We start from the raw sequence: 18,651 nt of genomic DNA on the forward strand, positions 1-18,651 counted from the left end.
TCTCAAATCAACTCCTACTCAGTTTTCTGTAAATCAACAAACTTCAAAATCTTATTCTGGTCCCATATCAAAAACATTGATTGTGAATAGCTCAGGCCCAAGCACTGATCCTTGCAGTACCCCACCAGGCAAGCCTGCCTGCCAGAAAATGACCTATTTAGTCCTGCTGTCTTTTTCCATCATTAACAGATTTTTAATCATGCCATTTGACATCCAGTAGTCCTTCTGTGTGTGATCCTATCAAAGACTTCCAAAAATTCAAATATATTACAGCAACTTGGTTTTATCTTATCTATGTACTCAAAATGTTTAGTGAGTTTGTAAGACATGGCTTGCCTTTTAATAAATCCACACTGACTGCCCAATTTGAGCACACTTTTGCAAAGTTTCAATTATCACACCCTTTATAATAGATTCTAGCATTTTGCCTACTACTGATGTCAGGCGAATTAGTAAATAGTTTCTTTATTCTTCCTTTCTTAAGTAGTGCGGCTTATAGTTGCAGGAGCTGTTCTAGGATCTATAAAATTTTGGAAAATTGACCAGTATGTCAAACATCTCCACAGCCACTGTGGGCTGCGGATCATCAGATCCAGGATGCATCAATTTTCAGTCCCATCAATTTCTCCAGTATTGTACTACTTCTTTCAGTTCCTCATTCTAACTAGTCTCTTGGTTCTCTAATAATATCCAGTGGGCTTTCTGTATCTTCTTCCTCGAGGAGGAATGCAAGCTATGTCCTTACTTCCCATTTTCCTGTCTCTGTCTGTAATGGGACAACATTTGTCTGTGCTAGTCTTTTTATTTTTTTTAAAATATGCCAGCAAGTTTTTAAACAAGCCTCTTTTTCTTTATCACTTGCTTACTTGCATATTCTATTTTATCCTCCTTTTCTGAATTATAAAATGATCCAAATGATTCATTTGATTTAACACAATCTTTAACTTCTCTTATTAGCCATATTTAGACCACTGCTAATGCTAGGTTTGTGTCTCTCAAAGGAAGGTAAGCTGTTGTAAACTATGTATTAATTTTCTAACTGCTAACCATTGCCCACATATCACTGTCCCTTTAAATGTAGTTTCCAAATGCACTACAGCCAAATTTGTCCCTCATACGTCTGTAGTGTTGTTCATCTAGATTAAATTTTGGAAGCAAATTTTGAAAGCAATGACATCACTTTTAAATTTGATGTAAAATTCCATTACTCGATGTTACTCTTTCCTAAAGCTTCCATTAGGATGTCACTTAAACTATCTCCTCCTCTGAAACTTTAGCATGAGACACAACCAAAGACTAGTCAAGGGGCAGGCTGTATACTCACAGGAAGAGACTTACAACATTTGGTCCTCTTTTTCACATTGCTGTTAGTGATGTAGACCAGAGTCAGGAATTAGAAGCAAAACGGCAAACAAAATCAGGAAGCAAGCTAACTCTATGCATGCTAGATAATTTTTAAAAATTCATTTATGGGATGTAGGCATTGCTGGCTGGCCAGTATTTATTGCCCGTCCCTCGTTGCCCTTGGGAAGGTGGTGGTGGTGAGATTACTTCTTGAACTGCTGCAGTCCACATGCTGTGGGTTGACTCAATGTCCTTGGTGAGGGAATTCCAGGATTTTGACCCAGTGACAATGAAGGCATGGCAATAAATTTCCAAGTCAGGGTGGTGAGTGACTTAGAGGGGAACTTGCAGGTGTGCATTCCCATGTATCTACTGCCTTTATCCTTCTAGATGGAAATAGTTATGGGTTTTGAAGCTACTGTCTAAGGATCTTTGGTGAACTTCTGCAGTGCATTTTGGAGATAGGACATACTGCTACTACTGAGTGTCAGTGATGAAGGCAATCAGTACTTGTAGTGTGGTGCCAAACAAGTAGGCTGCATTGTTCTGGATGGGGTCAAGCTTGAGTGTTGTTGAACCTGCACCGATCCAAGCAAGAGGGGAGCATTCCATCGCACTCCTGACTTGCAGGTGATGGACAGGCTTTGGGGATTCAGGAGGAGAGTTACTCACCGCAGTATTCCGAGCCTCTCACCTGCTCTTGTTTATGTGGTGAGTCGTTGAGTTTCTGGTCAATGGTAACTCCAGGATTTTGATAGTGTTGGTAACACCACTAAATGGCAAGGGATGGTGGTTAGATTGGCTCTTATTGGTGATGGTCATAGCCTGGCATTTCTGTGCTGGAAATATTACTTGCCACTTGTCAGCCCAAGCCTGTACATTATCCAGGTCTTGTTGCATTTGGAGAAATGAACTCCTTCAGTCGTGGAGTAGCAGCAAATGGTGCTGAACCCCCATTGTACAATAATCAGTGAACATCCTCACTTCCGACCTTATGACGAAAGGAAGGTCATTGATGAAGCAGGTTGGGCATAGGACACTACCCTAAGGAACTCCTGCAGAGATGTCCTGAAGCCGAGATGACTGATCTTTAACCACCATAACCATCTTCCTACGTGCCAAGCACGATTCCAACCAGTGGAGAGATTCCCCCAGATACTCATTAATTCAAGTTTTGCTAGGCTTCCCTAATGCTGTCATTCTCACTTTGCCTTTGGAATTCAGCTCTTTTTTCCATGTTTTAACAAATGCTGAAATGAAGTCAGCAGCTGAACGGCCCTAGCAGAACACAAACAGCCTGTCACTGAGCAGGTTACTTCTGGGCAGATCTTGCTTTATGGCACTATTGATGTCACCTTTCATCACTTTACTGATGACGCTTGTGGTGACCACAATGGTCTGTTAAACAAACCCACCACTTATTACGATACAGCTTAGAAGTCAGAATGCAGATATATAAATAAACACCACAGAAGTCATCACATGAAGAGGACAGAGGGTTGAGAAAAGGAAAGCTGTTCTTTCAAACGTGTTAAGTGCTCTGATGCTACTCTTTAAAAAGTTTCCCCAAAACTTTCATCTCCATATACAAGATTTTGCAGAGTGAAAAAAATAATTAATTACTCTGCCATCTGGATTCCAAAACAAATGTATAGATACTATATACAATCAACAGACATTTAATATAATGAAGGGCTTCTGTCTGAAACATCGATTCTCTTGCTCCTCGGATGCTGCCTAACCTGCTGGGCGTTTCCAGCACCATACTCTTGACTCTAATCTTCAGCATCTGCAGAACTCACTTTCACCTATTTAATATAACTAGACAGCCATTTAGCATAATACAGGTACACAATCCTTTATCCAAAATCCGAAAAGCTCTGAAATCCAAAGTTTCTTTTGTGAAGTATTTTTCTCCGTAACAAAGTTGTCTGGTGTGCAGTTAACCCAACTCCACACCCACTCAACCCACATCACTCAGATGTGATGTGGCGGCATGGCCCAGCATTGGCAAGCATCAATTCTGTCTCAGTGCTCATAGTACTCACAGGTGCATCTGCTGTTTGGTAATATTGTTTTTATTTCACTGTGAAACGGTCACTTATTCTGAAATCTGAAAAATTCCGAATTCTGAAAACCAGCTGGCCCCAAGGGTTTCAGATAAAGGACTGCGTACCTGTACAACAAGAACAAAGACAGGCTACTATAAAAAGTAACGCAGCATCCAGACAGATTGAGTTTTGCTATCCCTGGCCACTTCCATTAAACAAAGTTGCAACACCATTGTTATGTCTGTAAAATATGACCAAATTGCAAAACTTGGCAAGAAAGATACAGAAAAAAATCTGGAATTAGGTGACAAAGTTTAACTTAGGTGGAGGAGCAAATGGGCATTACAAAACCAAAGGCATATTATATATCCTGCCCAACTTTTCTTTTACTGTGTATATGTACCAATTCACTCTGGCCATTTCATCACTTTGACATCTTTCTTTGGACATCTTTAACTAAGAATATGATTTATTCAATATGCCTTTAGAATCTGGTGGCAGATCAACACCAAACCAAACTGCATTTGTATTTATTTGACCTGGATAGCATGGTTTTGTTTTATAATTTTAAAATTTAAAAAAATGTCTAACTGCTCCAGAACACTCTGACCTTTCAGTTTGTTAACTGTCTCAGAAATTGCAGCTATGTGCTTCTGACCTAATTTCCTTGTGATTATACAACAGATGTGATGAGGCACACTGTTAGCATGCATGACACAAGATAACTGGTGTGTGAAACTTCTAAAATTTAGAAAGGTAGTGTGAAAAATAAACTAACAAATGGCTCTGAGAAAATAATAAATTAATTGGACTTGTATTTCTTTTGAAACTTTTCAATATTGAAACAGATGAAAATAGATGATTTACAAAATTCTTCTTTTCAATTATGCAGCAAAATAATCTGATGCATCAAAATTGGGCCAACTCAACTAGGAATCAAGATGGCAAAATTGACATCACGTCCTTGCAATGATTCTCCTCAGTAAATTCTACCTGACCAGGATTTCTATAATATTCCCCAAAAAGCAAAAAGGCACTTGTCTAGGTAGGTTCAATTAAAAACTGCAAAAGTTACATCCATGATGTAATCACACACCGCCCCCCCCCCACCCCAATAAAAGGTTGAAACATCTTTTTGAAGTCGGAATATTGCAAACAAGTAATAAATTTGCCAAGTTTTTCAAGAATTCAGATTAAAAGATTATTTCACAAAATTGTGTTCATGTTATAGTCATACTGCAGCAAACAATTAAACTAGCTCTGCTTTCTTTTAGCATTTTTTCTTTCTTCCAGGTCATTTTACTTGAGTTGCTTTTGTAACAAAGGAGTGATTTATAAACTGTAAATCAGCCAACACAATTACTGGAAAAGACAAGCCACAGAAGCTGCTGAATTGCCTGGTTACAGTATTTATAAAACTTGCTTTTAGCTCACAAAAGCTGCTGACCACGATAAAGCAAGTATGTATGCTGCAGTCAGCAATCCCATCGTGCATCAGAATACAGCTGAATAAAGTAAACAGCTGTCAGACAATATGTAACTATTTGTCAGCTGACAGTGCAGTCATGGACACAGTGATAAAAATACACAGTCAATAACATTGGAAAAATATTTATCTTTAGTGGGTGTCAAAGCTAATCAGATTTTGCTGAATTTATTTTCAATAAGTCAACAGAACAAAACAATTTAACTTTTTGCAACAGAGCAACTCAGGCTTGCAGTAAGGCAAACCAATGTTATCATACAATCAAAAAGTGTTGGATTTTATTCACATAGTCATAGAGATGTATAGCACGGAAGCAGATCCTTTGATTCAACTCGTCCATGCTGACCAGATGTCCTAATCTATTCTAGTCCAATTTGCCAGCACTTGGGCCATATCCTACTAAATGCATCCTATTCACATACCCATCCAGATGCCTTTTAAATGTTGTAATTGTACCAGCCTCCACCACTTCCTCTGGCAGCTCATTCCATACATGCATTACCCTCTGTATGAAAAAGCTGCCCTCTTCGTCCCTTTTAAATTTTTCCTCTCACCCCAAACCTATGCCCTCTAGTTCTGGATGCCGCCCCCCCCCCACGAAAAGATTTTATTTACCCTATCCATACCCCAAATGATTTTATAAACCTCTAAGCTCACCCTTCAGCCTTCTGATGCTCCAGGGAAAACAGCCCCAGCATATTCAGCCTCTCCCTATAGCTCAAATTCTCCAACTTTGGCAACACCCTTGTAAATCTTTTCTGAAAGCTTTCAAGTTTCACAACATCCTTCCAACATGTAGTGCTGGTTTGGCTTGGTAGGCATACAAACATTTCTGAAGAGGTTGCTTAATGAGATAGCTGAAAACATACCACAACCTTACTAATATTAAAACAATGAACTGTGTATGAAAAGATGGAGTTAACTTATTCTGAAACTCAATTAAGCATGCTTATAAAATTAAAATCTGTTGCTATTTTCTGTTGGATAATGAACCATCCCTTATAGAATGAAGCCATAATAATATTAGGATATTCCCATTATCTGAGAGAATTCTAAACCTTCCTCCATCACATTTATAATAATTTGCAGCATTCCCCTTTTGGCCTGAAGCACAAAACATTTTCTGAGATACAATTCCATAAGCTCTAAGTTGTTCCAATCAGCCCCAACAGTAACTAGCAACAAGCTATTTCCATATAAATGGCATCATACCTGAGCATATCCCATTATTGCAATAGCTCTTCCAACAAATTTTACAAATAAGCGATGAAAAGAAGTTGATAGCAGTTCTGTCCTTGACAGGAAACAGAGGCCAACTTAAAAACCTATAGTGTCACTTCAGATTAGACCCAGTCACAGAGAACATCTCAGTTTCTCACCATATATGATCATTGAGCAGTGGAACTGGAGGTGAAGCAGTGGCAGAAAATTAGATCATTCCCAGTTCAATACTCGTTCTTTGTTACAGCATGCCAGGTGATCTGCAAACTCTTCTGAAATATGCACCCTTTTAACTGAGATCATGACTGCAATGGTATTAAGTGATAACTATGATAATCAGATAATCTTATGATAAATATGCATACACAAGAAAGAACAGCTTCCAAATAAATTGTACCTCAACAGAAGGTGATCCCTTCGGGCATAATGTGAAGGCTGCACAAAAAGCAAGCACCAGATGACAGTTAGAGTTAGCTGATTAGTTTCAATGTGGGTTCGGGTTGCTAAAAACTGTTATTGCCTTCAACGTAGATGTTGCAAATTCAGACCACTGAACAGTTATTTGTTTCATATCTAAATACAAAACCCTACAATACTACATACGATTAAACAAAACCCCAAAAAAGAACTATCTATCCTATTTTGTCAACCTACTGCCATTTAGTCATGATTTGGAGATGCCCGTGTTGGACTGGGGTGTACAAAGTTAAAAATCACACAATACTAGGTTATAGTCCAACAGGTTTAATTGGAAGCTAGTGTGCTTCCAATTAAACCTGTTGGACTATAACCTGGTGTTGTATGATTTTTAACTTTCTACTGCCATTTAGCAATGCATAATCGATTTTTTAAAAGTTGTACTATGTTACTTTAGCTCAGTTCTACTCTTCAACACTGATCACAACTCTAAGATATTCAACTCAACTTAAATTGTGTTTTCACAATATTTTGAGCTAAGCTCTATTTAATTTCATATAGTTCTTGCAACATTTGCTGTAAATTCAAATGACTCAAAAACAACAATTCTGCTACAAACGACTCATGGTCTTCATGCTAAAATTAAAATTCCCAGCACATGTATTTATCGGTGTATCAGAAATCTGGCTTCTGCATAACTGCAACATTACAGTGCTTACTAACCATGTAGCAGAATTAGAATTCACTGTCCTTTGAACCAATTAAGAGATGTCAGTAACTGTACATTGCCAAATCATCTACCTCATGAATGAATCTGCATAGTCCCATTTCATGCCAATGTATCTCTCCCAACATTCCCCAAAGCAATTCTGTTCAAGATATGTTAACATCTCAACTATGAAAATTTAATGCATTCTTAAGATTCAAAAAGTTCAAAATGATATGTCAATCTTTAAACACCTTTTAAATAGCCAAGGCTTGAATTTGATGACAAGCAGATTCTGATGGCATTAGAGTCAAATCAGTTAAACCTGCATGAGGACATTAGGATCCAGACTGACTGTGGCCCTCCTGTTGGAATGCATCTCGAGGGGAAGGTAATGTTTAGCTGTCTTGGAGGCATCATGAACAACGTTCCAACCTCAGGGTTAGTTTGAAATGGTTGCACTTCCTGTGCTAGGGAGTTAAGCTTAAAAATAGTGCAATGCTATGATGACAATTTCTGTGCTTCTTGCAAATAGGAGCTTTTCTGTTTTTAAAAAATGTTCAATTCTCCTCCTCAGGATTGCAAAACGCACAGATCTAAGATGATTCACAAGATCCTCAGGGGGAAAAAAAAAATTTTGCACACAACATGAAAACTGCCAGGAATAATTTCTCTTGGCAACCTACCATTCACACAATGCTGACTATATGGCCCAAACAGCAAAGTTGAAGAAAGACCTTACTTTACCTCATTTATGTACAATTTATTTGTATTCCGCAAACAAAAGAAAGTCCTGTATTTATGTAGCACCTTTCACTACCTCAAGATAAAGTCAGAGATGTTCAGCACAGAAACAGACTCTATGGTCCAACTTGTCCATGCTGACCAGATGTCCTAAATTAATCTAATCCTATTTGCCAACACTTGGGCCATAACCCTCTAAACCTTTCCTATTCATATTCCCATCCAGATGCCTTTTCAATGTTGTAACTGTACCAGCCTCTACCACTTCCTCTGGCAGTTCATTCCACGCATGCACCACCATCTGCATGAAACCGTTGTCCCTTAGGTCCCTTTTATTTCTTTCCCCTCTCACCCTAAACCTATGCCCTCTAGTTCTGGACTCCCCTACTCCAGGGGAAAGACCTTGTCTATTTACCCTATCCATGCCCCTCATGATTTTATAAATCTCAAAGGTCATCCCTCAGCCTCTGACACTCCATGGAAAACAGCCCAGCCTATTCAGCCTCCCACTATTGCTCAAATCTTCTAACCTTGGCAAAATCCTTGTAAATCTTTTCTGAATCCTTTCAAATTACACAACAAACTTTCTAGAGGAGGGAGACCAGAATTACATACATTATTCTAAAAATGGTCTAACCAATGTCCCGTACAGCCGCAACATGACCTCCCAATTCCAATACTTGATGCTCTGACCAATAAAAGAATGCATACCAAACACCTTCTTCACTATCCTATCTACCTGCGGCTCTACTTTCAAGGAGCTATGAACCTGTACTCCAAGGTCTCTTTGTTCAACAACACTCCCCAGGACCTTACCACTTAAGTGTATAATTCGTGCCCCAATTTGCCTTTCCAAAATGCAATGCCTCACATTTATCTAAACTGAACTCCGTATGCCACTCCTTGGCCCCTTGATCAAGATCCCAGTGTATTCTGAAGTACCCTTCTTCGCTGTTCACTCCACCTCCAATTTTCAAATCATCTGCAAACTTACTAACTACATCTCTTATGCTCACAATGAAATCAGCACTGATCCTTGTGGCACACCACTGGACACAGGCCTCCAGTCTGAAAGGCAACCTTCCACCTCAGAGGCAGTGAATTACCATTAAATTGTTATCATGGGTGTGTTGTCACAAAAACAAACATGTAACCACATTTACTGGACTAACGACGTGGAAATGAGAATACCATTCAGACAGTGGGGACACAGCACAGTGTATTTCTGTGTACCTTCTGGCCCCAGGAAAGACCAGAAAGTCTTGCTTTGCATCTAGTTTATATACATTAGCATGTGGTCAATGAGTAACAAATAAGAAAAACGAACAGTGAAACCCGTTTATGAACTCTTTGTGCTTACGTAGATTAGACAATAAATGAATGTTTTGAAGAAAAATCTATTCAGACCAACCACAAAAAGATACAAAAATATATTCAGTTACCATGCAAATGTACGTCAAAAGCAACAGGCCAGTGTCTCTCAGCCAGTCTCATGACCAGCAAGTGATATTACTAGCTGCCATTATGTACAACTTCTGTTTTGCAAGAGGAAGTATATTTTGTATTAAGAATAATCTCACTGCGTGATCACCAGCAGAACCTGTGCAGTCAAAACTGCACCATTTCCAATCTTGGTCACGATGTATTCAAGATCAGAAAATTACTTTTCAATCAAAATTTTAAAAATTATTATAAAGAAAAGTCACCTACATAAAGTTATATTCTAAAGTAAAGCATACTGAACCATTCTTAAGTATTAAACGGTATTTTCTCTTAATTTGCTACAGAAAATATTTATATATTTCCATACAAGACAACATAAAAATATAAAGATGTTACTTAACACAAATCTACCGATTTTGTGAACACAACAACAGTAGAACACTGAACGTTATAAATCCTGAAACAATTATTGACCAACTGAATAATATTGCAAATAGTGAAATTAAAAAAGTGTTATCTGTAGAAATATATTTAAAATCTAAAATGATTAAGTATGTGTTCCTTAGGGGCTTAAGACAGCTGCACTGAAAGATAACGATTATTCAATGCAAAATCTTGTTACTTCAGGCAGCCAAAATTAGAACAGAGTTAAACTAACGCTTCCTTGTTGCCATGTGATGCAACTAAAAAGAAAAAAAAAGTGACGACTTAATTTCTGCGAAATAAATGCCAAAACAGATTCTAGATTAGAGTGGCGCTGGAAAAGCACAGCAGTTCAGGTAGCATCCAAGTAGCAGGAAAATCGACGTTTTGGGCAAAAGCCCTTCATGAGGAATAGAGCCTCTATTCCTGATGTAGGGCTTTTGCCTGAAATGTCGATTTTCCTGCTCCTCGGGTGCTGCCTGAACTGCTGTGCTTTTCAAGCACCACTCTAATCTAGAATCTGGTTTCCAGCATCTGCAGTCCTTGTTTTTATCTAAATGCCAAAACATCAAAAATCTATTAGAACATATTTGTCTTCTTAGATTCTAATTCCCAATTTGGTTAAGAAATACCAATCAACTGCAATCAACATATGACTTCTGTAAAAAACTGAATTAATATTCCAATTGTTAGTTACATTCAATGCACAATTTACATAAATATTACTTGTGATCAATGACCCTATTATTTTGTTGTAATCATTGGTTTATGCTGAATATGGAAAGTGGATTATTTTTCTTCTCAGCATTAAAATTTCAATAATTGAAACATTTGGAAGACAGAATCCCTTTCCGTCAACAAAGCTGCCCATTCCATTTCAGATTCCTCCTCTTAATCAGCATTCATTCCTGAACACCATCTGTGAAATTCCTTGGCATGTTTTCTAGCTTAAAGCAGCTATATAAATTCAAGCTGTCAACTAAGTAGCTTACTAAATTTTCACATTTGGAAACTGGATCTTATGTTAATACATATATTCTAACTTTAAGAGTATTTATTGCGATAAATTGTAACTTGGAATTTGTAACTTCCACCCTCGAACCTTATTAAAATAAATTGTTGGCTTATTTAGATTGTTTGAACCACATTTTGGCCCGAAGGATTACTGTTGCGAATATAGTCAGATTATAACCTAAAATCAGAAGAGCATATGGAACCAGTGATTATCCACTGCTCAGAAATTATACTACAATGTGCAAAGATAATGGAAAAAGCTATCAATAGTAAGCAAGTGCGATATTATCTTCTCACTTTTGCTATAAAACGGTCAGTATAACCAGTGCAGCACATTTTGCAGTTCTGCATTGGATTTCTCCACTAGTCTGCAATTAAGATTTCATTTCATGTGCATGCATAGCCAGGTTCGAGATGGAATTAAACTATTTCAAATGTTAAAAGTCACAACATTGAAGCCCCATGAGAAAGTGCAGCTGGACACCATTTTCCAACAAAAAAATTAAATATTGTAAGTCATACAATCAAGGTGTTTTTGTACAAGTAAATAGTGCAGTTCCTTGGCCGTGTAACACAAATGTGTTTGTTACAGGGAGTTTTTACGTCCAAGTATACGGGTGAATGCATTTTTTAACACTGAAGAGTTTAAATTAAAAAAAATACACTTAATCCGAACTTCTTCGGGGCACGTTTTATATTATTTAATGACCGAACATAAAATGTAAGGATCGATTTTATCTAACTTAAAACATGCGAGGGTGAAATTACACTCTTACGTTCGAGTTTCTAAAAAGCCCAAGGAGCGACCCGAAAATAAACACAATCCACTTACTGTCATAACAAGTTCAAAGGGATGTTTGTAAACCCTGACGGGGGACTGGTATTTCTGGACCATGTCTGCGTTTGCATCAAAGGCACCTAAAACAAACAGGAGATGGGAAGAGAAACAGAGACATCTGGTTAAGAAACTGCAAGGGCTCGCTTCCTGTGCTGCCGATCAAAACAAAAACAAAAACAAATCCGAAAAGCAAGTCCGCGCTCGCATGGCTGGAAACACCAGGAGTTAGAAAGTCAGAGCGGAACGAGTTGAGCGCCTGGGAGTCTGAGGAGGGGACGGGCTGGGTTTGGGAAATGATCCTTTTACCTGTGTCCGCTCCAAAGTTATCAGAAACTCGGGGACCTCACAGGCCCTGGCCCGATGGTGGTGGAGGAGGAGGAGGAGGACACCGCCGCCTCCCCGGCTCGACAGGGAACAGCTCTCACTCGACCCCAGCGAGGCCTCCGCTTCTCCAAAGCCCTGGCTCTCGGTAAACCCTCTCCCCTCTCTCTCTCTCGCCCTCCGTCACACAGCGACACCGAGGCCTCCACACCGGATCAACGGTCCGGCCCGTGATTTACCCAGCCGCTTCCGATCGCCCGCCGACTCTAACAAGATCCCGCTCCGGGATCGCTGTCCCTTTCTCTATCTCTCTCTCTCTCCGGCTGGAAGTGACTGACTGACGGACGGCTCCGGCTCCGCCCCCGGACTCGGCCCCCCGGCCGGCAAGTGGCCGAGCTCACTGCGCCTGCGCACCGCCCCCGCCGGTGTGTGACGTCCAATGAGGGATTCACGTCAGAGCCAGCGCCAGAGAAGGAGGAGCAAAAATAAACAGCTATTACTCACTGCCTGGGAAACAAATATTACCCTGACTGGGCAATAAACAATACTCACTGCCTGGGGAATAAATATTACCCTGACTGGGCAATAAACAATACTCACCGCCTGGGGAATAAATAATACTCACTGCCTGGGAAACAAATATTACCCTGACTGGGCAATAAACAATACTCACCGCCTGGGGAATAAATATTACCCTGACTGGGCAATAAACAATACTCACCGCCTGGGGAATAAATAATACTCACTGCCTGGGGAATAAATATTACCCACCGCCTGGGGAATAAATAATACTCACTGCCTGGGAAACAAATATTACCCTGACTGGGCAATAAGCAATACTCACCGCCTGGGGAATAAATAATACTCACTGCCTGGGAAACAAATATTACCCTGACTGGGCAATAAGCAATACTCACTGCCTGGGGAATAAATAATACTCACTGCCTGGGAAACAAATATTACCCACTGCCTGGGGAATAAATAATACTCACTGCCTGGGAAACAAATATTACCCTGACTGGGCAATAAGCAATACTCACCGCCTGGGGAATAAATAATACTCACTGCCTGGGAAACAAATATTACCCACCGCCTGGGGAATAAATAATACTCACTGCCTGGGAAACAAATATTACCCTGACTGGGCAATAAGCAATACTCACCGCCTGGGGAATAAATAATACTCACTGCCTGGGAAACAAATATTACCCACCGCCTGGGGAATAAATAATATTCACTGCCTGGGAAACAAATATTACCCACTGCCTGGGGAATAAATAATACTCACTGCCTGGGAAACAAATATTACCCACCGCCTGGGGAATAAATAATACTCACCGCCTGGGGAACAAATAATACTCACCGCCTGGGAAACAAATATTACCCTGACTGGGCAATAAACAACACTCACTGCCTGGGAAATAAATAATACTCACTGCCTGGGAAACAAATATTACCCATACTGGGCAATAAACAATATCACCGCCTGGGGAATAAATAATACTCACTGCCTGGGAAACAAATATTACCCCGAGTGGGCAATAAACAATACTCACCACCTGGGGAATAAATAATACTCATTGCCTGGGAAACAAATATTACCCTGACTGGGCAATAAACAATACTCACCGCCTGGGGAATAAACAATACTCACTGTCTGGGGAACAAATATTATCCTGACTGGGCAATAAATAATACTCACCGCCTGGGGAATAAATAATACTCACTGCCTGGGAAACAAATATTACCCACCGCCTGGGGAATAAATAATACTCACTGCCTGGGAAACAAATATTACCCTGACTGGGCAATAAACAATAATCACTGCCTGGGGAATAAATAATACTCACTGCCTGGGAAACAAATATTACCCTGCCTGGGCAATAAACAATACTTACCGCCTGGGGAATAAATAATACTCACTGCCTGGGAAACAAATTTTACCCACCGCCTGGGGAATAAACAATACTCACCGCCTGGGGAATAAATAATACTCACTGCCTGGGAAACAAATATTACCCTGACTGGGCAATAAACAATACTCACCGCCTGTGGAGTAAATAATACTCACTGCCTGGGAAACAAATATTACCCACCGCCTGGGGAATAAATAATACTCACTGCCTGGGAAACAAGTATTACCCTGACTGGGCAATAAACAATACTCACCGCCTGGGAAACAAATATTACCCTGACTGGGCAATAAATAATACTCATTGCCTGGGGAATAAATAATATTCACTGCCTGGGCAATAAATAATTGTCCACCTGGGGAATAAATAATATTCACTGCCTGGGGAATAAATAATACTCACTGCCTGGGGAATAAATAATACCCCACCTGGGGAATAAATAATATTCACTGCCTGGGGAATAAGTAATACCCCATCTGGGGAATAAATAATATTCACTGTCTGGGGAATAAATAAACTCATTGCCTGGATAATAAACAATACTGCCTGGGGAATAAATAATAATCACTGCCTGGATAATAATTAATACCACCTGCAGAATAAATAATACTCACTGCCTGGGGAATAAATAAACTCACTGCCTGGATAATAAATAATACTGCCTGGGGAATAAATAATAATCACTGCCTGGATAATAATTAATACCACCTGCAGAATAAATAATACTTACTGCCTGGGGAATAAATAATAGTCCACATGGGGAATAAATAATATTCACCACCTGGGGAATAAATAATACTCGCCACCTCGGAATAAATAATACTCACTGCCTGTAGAATAAATAATACTCACTGCTTGGTGAATAAATAATGCTCTGCCTGGGGAATAAATAGTATTCATTGTCAGAGGAATAAATAATACTCACTGCCTGGATAATAAATAATACTCACCACCAGGGGAATAAACAGCACTCACCACCTGAGGAATAAATAATACTCCACCTGGGAAATAAATAATATTCACTGCCTGGGGAACAAATAATACTCACCAATTGAGAAATAAATAACATTCACTGCCTGGGAATAAATAATAGTCACCACCTGGAAAATAACTAATATTCTACCTGGGGAATAGATAATATTCTCTGCCTGGCAATAATTAGTACTCACTGTCTGATGAATAAGTATTAGTCACTGCCTGGGTAAAAAATTAACATCCAACCCAGCAAATAAATAATACTCTACTTGGGGAATAACAAATTCTCATGCTTGGCAATAATTAATTCTCACTGATTGTGAAATAAATGTTACTCACTGCCAGGGAATAAATATTGCTCACTACCTGGGGAATAAACAATACTTACTGCCTGGGCAATAAATAATACTGCATGGGGAATAAATAATACCCGCTACCTGAGGAGTAAGCAATACTCATGTCTGGCATATAAATACTACACAGTACCTTGGTTGTGTGATTGAATATGTTACTTATTGTCTGAGCAATAAAATACTCACTATTTGGGTAAAATATTCCACAGTGCCTGGGAACAAATACTATTTATTGTCTGAGCTATAAATATCAGTCAAAGTATGGTACTCACTGTCTGCATTGCAAATATTGTTCTCTGCTTGTGAAACAATATTACTCACTGCCTGGACTAAATGGCAGCAAATACTAACAAATTTGCCTGGGCAAATGCAATTACTTACTGCTTGGGTAGAAAATACTACTGGGTAGAAAATATCCAGGAAAAAAGAATTATTCACTTCTTGGGGAATAAATATTACTCACTGCCTGGGCAAAATTGCCACTGGCTATTTAGTAAATAATACTCACTGCATTAATATCTGTTATATTCACTGCACATGCAGCAATTACTCACTACCTGGTCAAAATAAATTACACACAGACTGAACAAAAAAAAATCTCAAAAAGCATAGCACAATGTCCCTGCAAAACATATCACTCATTGCCAGGAAAACAAAAATTGATAGCTGTCTAGAAAATAATACTCACTGTTCCCTGGGGAGAAAACCTACTCTCTAAGCAAAATCTTTACTCACTGTTCTAAAATCATTACTCACTGAAGCAGCTCCTGTCTGTATATATCAAGATCTGATTTGCATTTAGGCTTGAGCTGATAAGTAGCAAGTAAAATTTAGACCACAAATGTGCAAGGCACTGGCCATTTCCAATACTAGAGAATCTAACCAAATCTTCTTGGAATTCAACAGCATTACCTTGACTGAACACCCACTGTGATCATCCGGGAGATTATCTTTAGCTAGAAACTAAGCTAAATTAGCTGTATAAATTCCATGGCTACAATAACAACTCAGAGGCTGGGAATTCTGTAATGAATCCAAAGGCTGTCCGCTACTTACACACAACAAGTTTAGAATGTCATGAAATACACTCCACTTGCTTGGATGAATGCAACTCCAACAACACTTAAGAATCTTGACACCATTTAGCACCATCAGCATTTGATTGTTACCCTATCCATAACCTTAAACAGTGACTCCTTCCACCACTAATGCACAGTAACAGCAGTATAATTTACAAGAGTCATAGCAACAAACTACCAAGGCTCTTTCAGTAGCAATTTCCAAAACTGTGACTTCTATCATCTAGAAGGACAAAAGTAATAGATCCATGCAGGTTGCAGGTTATCCTCCAAAACACACACTATCCTGATCTAGAAATATATCACTGATCCTTCGTTATGACTACGTCAAAACCTGGAATTCCCTCCTTAATACCACCATAAGTGCCCCAATGGACTACAATGGTCAAAAAGGTTGCTCATTACCATCTTCTCAAGGAAAATTAGGGACTGGAACTAATTGCTGACCTAGCCAGTGAATCCCATATCTAGTGATTGAATAAAAATAAAGGCCTGGATAAAGGATTACCACAAAAAAAATCATCCTGGAGGTAATTCAATCACAAGAGGAATCATAAGCAATCCCTTTGCCTATTTATTGATAGTATTCAGTACCAAATAATGATCCAGAGTGACAAACCTGACCACATCACCCACCAGAAATTCTTAGTGACATCATGGCTGAAAGCAATTTAATTCAGCAAATTGGGGATACTTTCAGGCTAACTTCTAATATTAAATTACTGTCATGGTGCTGGTGAGTAATGGTTTACTGATGGTAAATGTCTACTGAGTGATATTTTCCAGACGGTTTTGGTATTTTTGAGTCATGTTCTGCCATTGTTGTTGATCCCTCACAATGAGCAACAGCATTTGACTTTCTTTAGTACCAATAACAGGAACAAACTATTACATTCTAAAATCACTAGCAGAACCAAAATACTTGTGATTGCTTAGTTAATACCGCAGAGTAAAGGTTCACAGCTGAAAGCCAGATTTTATTGATGCTGGTATGAGATACATTATTGACACTATTCAGTAAAATAATGCTGCTGTTTAGTAATGGCTTGCAGCTACGGGTAATATATTATCTGAAATAGATTAGTATATACTGAAATATTGAAAATGGTCACTTGACTTGAACAATCATGAATCCAATCTGAACAAGAATCAGCATCATCAGCAGAGGAAAGGAAATAACACAGAAAGAGAGAAAGAACTGCATTTATGTCGTGACTTTCACTACCTCAGGGCATCAAAATTGCAGTCAATGATTAACAAAGAAAACTTTGTTAGTTGTAAAATAATATCACAAAATGGAAATTATAAAGCAATGAATGGATTTTATCCAGGACAAGGGCACAGTCATCTGATTGCATTAAAGTGGATTACAATAAAACAAACAGATAAAGCCATGAATTGTCAAATTCAACAAATAGTGAATAACTTAACCTGAAGTTCAACTGTTATTGTTGATGCAATTCTTTGGATACACTGAATCACTATGTTTATGTCATTGTTCTTCAGGTATAGCAAATTATGTAGATGCATCACAATATATCAGTACATTTCAGGGCCTTCATGAGGTAAATAGGTTTGGTGAGTAGTAATCTAAAGAGACTAGGAAGTAGGAATGCAGATTATAGATTTTACTGTATTACATAACTATAAAGAATGTAGAATGAACACTTCCTACTTGCAACTTGAATGACCAATTACTGCTGTTTACTCAAGAAGTATTAAAGCTGACATTTTGGAATCAATCTATTTGAACACCACGATATGTGCATTTTTCAGTTTTGTACAAACTGAACTGGTGTAAATTAATGCATTGAAGAGAATCTAATTTGTAAATTCATGAGCAACTTGTTTATAAAGGGATAAATAATTATTTGTTAGGAACAACAGACAGGTGAAACAATGGGAAGTATTTAATAGAAGTGATGTTAACCTTACCCACCAGCTAAAGAAATGCAAGAGGTCTTCATATCTTTTTCAGGGAAGGTCTGCCATGTAACATGCTACACTGTCACTTAGCAGGTCTTCACTGGAATCATGGACTACAGGGTTGGAAGTTCTGCCCACAAAGAACTCCTGCTTCATCAGAGGCCAATTGTTCTGTAGAACTACGGCTGAGGTAGTGTCTGCAACCAGGAGGACATCAAACAGAGGCTGAATATTGTTGGTCACAGGCCACAGATAAGTGTTGGTGAGATGTGGGTGAGTGTTGGTGGGATGTGGGTTTGCAGACTGGGAGTTGTGGGCAGGAGTGTTGGCAGCAGGGTGAGCTTTCAGTGAACCTGCCTACCCTTTCTGACGCTAGGTGCCTCCATCAGGTACCAAA

The 18,651-nt window shown here is 39.0% G+C and overlaps 1 protein-coding gene across 2 annotated transcripts in view; it reads right to left on the minus strand.

Moving 5' to 3' along the window:
• The window catches only part of LOC122562111 (SEC14-like protein 1), a 48,548-nt gene extending 36,230 nt beyond the window's left edge, over positions 1 to 12,318 (minus strand). Inside the window, exons 1-2 of one of the 2 annotated variants that reach the window (XM_043714639.2) lie at positions 11,994 to 12,318; positions 11,682 to 11,767 (exon numbers count right to left, since the gene is read on the minus strand). In XM_043714639.2, coding sequence (XP_043570574.1) covers positions 11,682 to 11,744 — 63 coding nt within the window. In that variant the 5' untranslated portion in view covers positions 11,745 to 11,767; positions 11,994 to 12,318. The remainder of the gene's footprint in view (positions 1 to 11,681; positions 11,768 to 11,993) is intronic. The other variant, XM_043714640.2, reaches the window with a different exon arrangement.
• Between the last annotated feature and the right edge of the window lie 6,333 nt (positions 12,319 to 18,651).

The sequence above is a fragment of the Chiloscyllium plagiosum genome, unplaced genomic scaffold (assembly GCF_037043375.1).
Source record: "Chiloscyllium plagiosum isolate Xiang-an unplaced genomic scaffold, Cpla_swu_hap1 HiC_scaffold_25, whole genome shotgun sequence".
NCBI lineage: Eukaryota > Metazoa > Chordata > Chondrichthyes > Orectolobiformes > Hemiscylliidae > Chiloscyllium > Chiloscyllium plagiosum.